Source organism: Eleutherodactylus coqui, chromosome 11 (assembly GCF_035609145.1).
Source record: "Eleutherodactylus coqui strain aEleCoq1 chromosome 11, aEleCoq1.hap1, whole genome shotgun sequence".
Lineage (NCBI taxonomy): Eukaryota > Metazoa > Chordata > Amphibia > Anura > Eleutherodactylidae > Eleutherodactylus > Eleutherodactylus coqui.
The window spans coordinates 21,077,927-21,086,044 of NC_089847.1; the positions used below are offsets into that span (position 1 = coordinate 21,077,927).

At 46.2% G+C, this 8,118-nt stretch overlaps 1 protein-coding gene across 5 annotated transcripts in view; it reads left to right on the forward strand.

The window, feature by feature from the left end:
• HAS3 (hyaluronan synthase 3) overlaps nt 1–6,760 on the forward strand; it is a 32,572-nt gene extending 25,812 nt beyond the window's left edge. For all 5 annotated transcript variants that reach the window (XM_066584170.1, XM_066584173.1, XM_066584172.1 and 2 more), the window contains exons 3-4: nt 819–920; nt 1,107–6,760. In XM_066584170.1, coding sequence (XP_066440267.1) covers nt 819–920; nt 1,107–2,036 — 1,032 coding nt within the window. In that variant the 3' untranslated portion in view covers nt 2,037–6,760. The remainder of the gene's footprint in view (nt 1–818; nt 921–1,106) is intronic.
• Nucleotides 6,761–8,118: the final 1,358 nt, after the last annotated feature.

Genomic DNA, 8,118 nt, shown 5'->3' on the forward strand with positions numbered 1-8,118 from the left:
GCAGTGGATTTTTGTTGTAGACTTCAACGGAGAGGCTGTAATCCACATCCAAATCTGCAACAGCAGCTGCGGATTTGGAGAGCAGATTTTCCATGCAGAACCTACACAGATAATCTGCAGCAAAATATTCCAAAAATTTTTTTGCATGGAAATGCTGCAGATTTTCCGTGCAGAAAATCAGTGCAAATCCGTCCCGTGTGAACATGACCTTCAAGTGGCCATGCAGATTCGAAAGCTGTTAGTTAAACGCTTGTTCTGGTAACACCAACACCCATCTACAAATGTGCCAGGCATGCATGTGAACTGATTGTAGACAGGGGAGAAAGCTGCTGCCAGTGCCTTTGGCGGTGGCTTATCTCCCCATGAACTAAAGGATTGGGTAGTTTTGTCTGCTCAATCCTTATTGCCCCTAACATCTACCATTGGGGGAGAGATAGTCGGTTGGGATTTTCTTTCTCTATGAAGGTGTATTAACTGCACTGCACATTGGTTTCAAGAAGCACCACCACTCTTGTCCATGGTCTTTGTCGGTATTGCAGCTTGAATGTGGCTGAGCTGCAATACCACACACAACCTATGGTCAAGAGGGGCGCTGTTTCTTGAAGGAAAAAAAAAAGGCCTATTTTCTAATCTTTTTCAACTGCTTTACGTATACAATTCCCAGCAGATTTGTCTTGTGACTGATGACCGTATGGCATACTCAGACATAAAACCCGCTTTAGCGACTATTTCAAGTGACTGTTCAGATGTTATTTGTCCCATGTAAAGCATCCAAAAATCACTGTTCTGCTCTCGTTATCAATTCTCCCTGGTTGTAGGTTTGTGATTCCGACACAGTACTTGATCCGGCATCTACTGCAGAAATGCTGCGTATATTGGAGGAGGACCCTAAAGTTGGAGGAGTTGGAGGAGACGTGCAGGTGAGAGTAATTCATCAAGGGCTCATTTTTGAATAGTTGATCATCATCATAAAAAGAAATTTATAGAGTACCTCCTAAAAGTGGGAAGAATGTCACACTTGTTATTTCGCTTCATCTTAGATATGCTTTGTGCTGCCCTCATCACGCTTTTTACTCAACTGCCCCAAAATGTCCTTCTCTTTACAGATCCTGAACAAGTACGACTCCTGGATCTCCTTCTTGAGCAGCGTCCGATACTGGATGGCATTTAACGTAGAGCGAGCTTGCCAGTCCTACTTTGGTTGCGTCCAGTGCATTAGTGGCCCCCTGGGGATGTATCGAAACAACCTGCTGCAGTACTTCTTGGAGGATTGGTACCATCAGACCTTCTTGGGTCAAAAATGCAGCTTCGGAGACGACCGTCATCTCACCAATCGAGTGCTGAGCATGGGTTATAGGACTAAGTACACAGCACGCTCCAAGTGCCTGACCGAGACCCCCACCAAGTATTTGCGCTGGTTGAATCAGCAGACTCGGTGGAGTAAGTCCTATTTTCGGGAATGGTTATACAACGCACTGTGGTTCCACAAGCACCACCTCTGGATGACCTACGAGTCCGTGGTCACCGGCTTTTTCCCTTTCTTCCTGGTGGCTACAGTGGTGCAGCTCTTTTACCGTGGCCGTATCTGGAACATAATGCTTTTTCTTTTAACCGTCCAGCTAGTGGGCATAGTGAAGGCGACTTACGCCTGCTTCCTGCGTGGCAATGCCGAAATGATCTTTATGTCTTTGTATTCTCTACTTTACATGACCAGCCTGTTGCCTGCTAAAATGTTTGCAGTGCTCACAATCAACAAGTCTGGATGGGGGACCTCTGGCAGGAGGAAGCTGGTGGTGAACTTCATGGGTATGGTGCCAGTGTCAGTCTGGTTTTGTGTCCTTCTGGGTGGTCTTGTGTATACAGCATACTGCCAAAGTCAAGACCCCTTCACCGAGACCGAACTATTATTCCTGGTGACTGGCGCAGTCCTTTATGGCTGTTACTGGTTGGCACTGCTCAGCTTGTATCTGGCCATAGTTGCCCGGCGCTGTGGGAAGAAGCAAGAACTGTATAGCTTGGCATTAGCAGAAGTATGAATGACGGGGACTGGATGGAAATGTTGATTGCATATTATGGCAGAGCCAACCAAAGACCTTGCTTCCAGGAGAAGATGGTAAAGTATTGTCCTATGAGGTCTTCTTTCTGGACAACAGGAGGAGGACCCGCGTTACAGGAGGCATTTCTCACCAGCAATGTCTTACAGAGACCTTTACTATGCAAACATATACCTCAGGCAAGTCGAAAGAGAGCAATTTGCCAAAGCAATACAAGCCATAGTTGGCACAGCCTTAAGAGATCCACAAATGCCCTAATGGTATGGTGCCACCAAGCTGTTTAACTGTGAGAAAGTTCTATGGAGCCCAACCATCAGCGTTAAAAGGCTGTCGATAGGAAGATAATGCCCATAGGTGTGCCCGTAACCTACACCAAATAAATAATGCAACATGGTGGAAATCATGGACGACAATATGATTGTACAATGGGGCCTCTCATACCAGCCTGTTCTAGGTAGTCATGAGTAATACTGGCATAAATGAGATTTGCGTGGCATTAACAGTGATGGAGGTGGCGATTCTCTATTTTATAACATATAGGGATTAGTGCAATAAGATATATACATGAACAATACCTTCAATACGTCCAGATGGGAGTCCATATACAACAGGGGCACAACTATCTTTTATTTCGGATCTGCTTTCTGAGACCGTATTTACACGGCCGAGAATTACGGGTGAGCTCTGTGCGAAATGTAGTGAACATGCGCATTGTAGTTACCCATTATTTTCAATAGGTTAATGTACATGAGTGATTTTTCGCTCAAACCAATAATGCAAACTCTATATCAATTTGAGTTTCTTGGACCGACATCGAGCTCACCCGTGTAAATACGGCCTAAGGGTATGTTCACCAGGGGGGCTTATTTGCTGCTGACTTTTCACACCTGGAAATCGGCAACAAATAAGCAGCTAATCTGCTGCGGCCACATGTGCACCTAAAGGCCCATTTACATGCAACTATTATCGCTCAAATTTCATTCAAACTATGGTATATGAGCGATTATCGTTGCGTGTAAACGCAGCCATTGTTCACTCTTCGGCTGAACGATGATTTTAAGGTGAGCTTAAAATCCATCGTTCAGCCAGAGAGAGATAACAGAGACGCTGTGTTCTACACGGGAGTCAGAGATTACATTGTATTCTGCCGACAGTCCCTGTGAGAACAATGGAGCTGTGTGCAGAGCTCAGACCACATGCTGTGTTCTGCAAACAGCTCCCAGAGGCCCTTTTACACAAACAAATTAAGCTATTAAAGTGTTAATTGACATTAGTGTCCATTAGCACTTAATGCAAAACGATCTCTAAAACTGTCAATCTTTCAATCATTTGAAGGACTGTCTTTGCGTGTAAATGGGCCTTAATAAGGTGGATTTTGCCACAGATTTTGGTGCGGTTTTGCTACAGGCTTCAGTGGTTGCAAAGATAAAAATTTGCAGTCAGAATCATAAATAGACAGGCTGATGATATAAAATCCACAGCAGTTTTCAGTCTAGCAACACCCTTGAACGCCATTGTTGGCTTAAGCTGTCTATACACCCTCCAGAACCTGGCAGCCGTTTTCCGTAGTTGTCCCATACACATAAACGTTTGTGTATTTAGGGAGATAAGCCACAGCCGGGCAACTCTGGTAGTAGCTTATCCCTCAAAGAACAAAAGGATCAGATGTTGAAAGTCAACTTCTCCGATCCTTGTTTTCCCCAACATGTTACAGAGTTTTCCAGTGCCTAAACTCTAACGTGTATTGGACCCTTTACCCCATGTATGTAGGCATCTCATTGTACCCAAAACTCAGCTCATCGGAGAAAGGTCTGACAGCTCCACTGATGTTATAAGTGGGGCAGATCCTACCAGAACCACCAAAATCTACTGACCAACGTCTAATTCTATTGCCACATGGATAGAATCAACATTTCAGGACCATGAAACTTGTGAATACCCTCAGACCTCTCTTATATCTGCCTGGTCAATATTACACTCTCCTGCCAAAAGTAATTGGACGCCTGAGCAAGAATCAAAAGTAGTATTTGTTTACATATGTTAATACTTAGTGGGGCTCCTTTGGCCCTAATGACATTGGATACTCTCCATTGCATACTTTCTACTAACATCTGATACACTTCAGCTGGTGTTTCCCTCCATTCATCCTGCAAATGTCTGGCGAGTTCTCTCAAAGAATATGGATACTGTTCATATTTCCTGACCCGATGTTCCAGTTTGTCCCAAAGATGTTCAGTAGGTTCTAGTCGGACTCTGTGCAGCCGGTCCAACTGTGAAACATCCATCTCCTCAAAGCAAGGCGCGTTGTCTTGTTGGAAGTATGGCCGACCCTTCCCAGAGCATTGACAGATTGTTTGCAGCACATTATTGCCTAGAATGTCAGGGTCACCTCTGTGTTCATGCTTCTTGTCATTACAACCAACGAACCGAGACCATGCCACGTAACACATCCACAGACCACGACAGAACCTCCACTGTAATTATCTGTTGGCACAACGCACTCAGGCAAAAGGTGTTCCTGAGGACCCTCCACACCCAGGTACCTCCATCGGATGGGAAGATGGATTAGCGCGATTCATCACTCCATAGAATGTTCTTCCATTGTTCAACTGTCCAATGAGGACGCTCCCTGCACCGCCGTAGACGGGCCGATGCATTGCTCTTCATAATGGACGTCTTGTGTGCAGCGGTACAACCCGCATATCCCATCACAAACAACGGCCGACACCCCCCAAGGGTCGGCATCTCATGCAACATGCTAACAAGACACAATCTATTCTACTGATCGTGGCCTCCAAATACTTTTGGTAGGAAAGTGTGCATGATCCCTTAGGACTCTGGTGCTGCGGCTATGCAACAACCCCATAAGAAAATGCAACTTGCACATTTGCTCAGGGCTATGTCTTACATCCCATGATGGGTTACAGGGACTGCTGCGCTCCATCCCTTTATAGTCTGCATTATAGTCATATTCAGCCATGTTGCTATAGATGATACCACAAGCCCCGGCTCTCAGGCGGAGGGTTGAGTTGGTTCTGCTATGATGTCGGGCATCACACGGGCTACCAGTCCGAACCTACGGATTGTTTTACAAATCTTTTGAGCCTACAGAACCAGCAACGAGTATTTTACCAATATTAACCCTTTCCAATCCACTGTCTGACATCTAAAGACATTCTGATTGAAGGCTGTACAGCTCTGATGTCGGAAGACGTCCGGCAGGGTATTGTTACTGTAGATTACTCGCCTCTCTGTTGTCAGGGGCCTCTCCAGCATATCCCATACTGTAGTACTGGCTCTAGCCAGCAGATGTCGCCATTGTATAATGGCAGAAAGAATAAGCCCCCTAGGAAACCCTGAATCCAAAATTGGATTGCAAAGGGTTAAGGCCTCAACTCAGATGGCTGTATGTGAGCTGCGCCCGGGTACAGCTCGTGTCGCACAGCACACGGACCCGTCCATAAGCGGTCCGATTTTGTTCATCCTACTAATTGCCCTATTAGGGCGGGCGTGACCCACAGATGGGTTCAGTCGGACGCTGGTAGCTGCGTGCAGCTTCAGGTACTGGAGGACTAATGGAAAGACATGCCTGCGCTAGAATACTGGGACTTATTTATTAAATCAAAATACGAGTTTTCTGGAGTTATCAGGCGTTTTTAGACACTTGCAGACAGTTTTTCAGAATTCCCCCAAAAAGGGTAAGGCCTAAGTTGCCATGAATTGCGCCAAAATTTTGGTGCAACTTTTGGCTTAAACTTTCATGAAAAGATAGGACTTGTCATATCTTTTGACGGCACAACGCTGGCCACCCCCTTAGATTCCTATGGGAGCCAGCCGGCAAAGGGAGGGGGCGGTAAGGGGAGCGGCATACTTGCGAACACATATTCGTTCACGTGATTTAACGCTCAAATAGCTGTAATGTATTAGCGCGGCTGAGCGTTAAAACCACGCCCATGTGAAAGAGGCCTAAATAAACCCTCCCCTGTGTGCTGCAGGAGATACAGCATGAAGGGTCAATTTAGGCAAGTGAACGAGCGAACCATGTCAGAGATCGCTCGGGCCACCCGTTGAGACAGGCAGACACATCGCTGGCTCATTCAAACGAGAAATCGTTCAGTCGTTTACATTCGCTAAGTGAATGAATGAGAACGTCTGAATGATCAGTATTTAAAGCCAACGATTAGTGAATGAGCCAACGATGAATTATTATCCTGCATAAAATAAATAACGAACAAAAAGTGAACAATTTATTGTTCAGACTTGTCTGCCTTTAGACTGAACAATTATTGGTCACTTCCGCTTGTTTGAACGATAATCGTTTAGTGTAAAAGGCCCCCAACATTACAGTCTCCCCAAGACATGAGTGCAGGGGCTCCCACCTTTAGGCTCCATTGTTCCTCCCGTATGAAGAGGGTTGGCCAGTGACCGGTCCTGTCCTACGGGCTCCATTTCCATCTGTTCCATACACCGCCCAGTGCGAACAGTCAGCGGTCATTCTCCACCACATGCCACAATACACACACTCTATGCACACGGCAGGGTTCGGCGCGGTCTCTGCATGCAGCATGAAGTAGGACAAGTTCCAGGTCAATGTTTTAACTTTGTACAGTTTTGCAATATTTTACAAATGTTAATTTATTTTGTGATTTGCATTTTGGAAATTGTCGTTTTTAAAATGTTCATAAAATAAAACAACCAATTCAGGACTCCGGTGGAGACAACATTCTTCTGCGCAGATACTGGACTAGATATGTGATGTACAGCCATTGCTTAGACTGCCCATACACCTTACATAGTTATCACCCAAATACTGGGCCATCACGATCCCTCCTGAACCCCCAGACATGCGCACATGGAAGAGGTGAAGAAGCCGCTACTAGATACTTCTGGCAGTGCCATAGGAGCAAGCATGGCGGAATTTAAAGGGGTTTCCGGGCATTTACTACTGGTTAGCTGTCCTGAAGATAGGCCAGCAGTAGTTGATTGATGGGGTCTGCTGCTTGGGCTCTCCCAATCAACTGCTCCTCTGGCCCATTGTCAGTGCAGCAGGGCTGGACATCTACATCAGTGGTCAGGGCCTGAAGTGTAAGGCCCCCCCTCACGCAGGTATTTTCGTACAGCATTTAGCACCGCGCTAAGTGCTGTACAAGACTCCCATTCATTTCAATGGGGCTGCTCACACAAGGCTGAAAACACAGCGTCTTCAACGCTGCGCTTTGACAGCATTGCATTTTCTATTTTTGCCCATTTTCAGCCCTGTGTTACCCATTGATATGAATGGGCAGCGGTCGGGACTTGTCAGCTTTCAGAGGACCTTTCGGTGGTAACAGAGATTCTAAATCCCCACCTCCAGCAAAAGATTGCTCTGATGAAGAGTGCAGCTGAAAACGCAGCCAAGGCTGCTGATAAAAAAAAAAAAAAAAAAAATCAATGCTCACCTGGCAGGTTAAGCAGCTGTCGGGACCTTGTGAAGTTGGCAGATTGCTGTGATTGGCTGAGTGACAGCTGCCTGAGCCAATCAGAGCCAGCGCTGGATGCGTCCAATCACAGCTATTAATTCATTAAATGGCTGTGATTGGACGCATCCAGTGCTGGCTGTAATTGGCTCAGGCAGCTGTCACTCAGCCAAGCACAGCAATCTGCCAACTTCACAAGGTCCCGACAGCTGCTTAACCTGCCAGGTGAGCATTGATTTTTTTTTGATTTTTTTTTTTAATCAGCAGCCTTGGCTGCGTTTTCAGCTGCACTGAAAATGCTAGCATAACACATGCCGGCGCTGCTGAAACGAGCAGAATCTGCAGTAAACGCAGCACTGAAAAAACAGAAACGCCTGTGTGAGGAAGGCCCAAGGCCTCATGTCCACGGGCACGCACGGTCAATTTACGCTATAAATTTTCTTCCCCACATGTGAACGGGATTTCTTGATATCAACTCCGCACTGCAGCTACTGTAAACCGCAGCAGGTTTTTCACAGCCAATTTTGCAGCGTCTGCACATACCCCAAGGACACCGTCACACGCCGCGCATTTGTTGTGGGCTTTCCGCAATGATCAAATCCGCCACC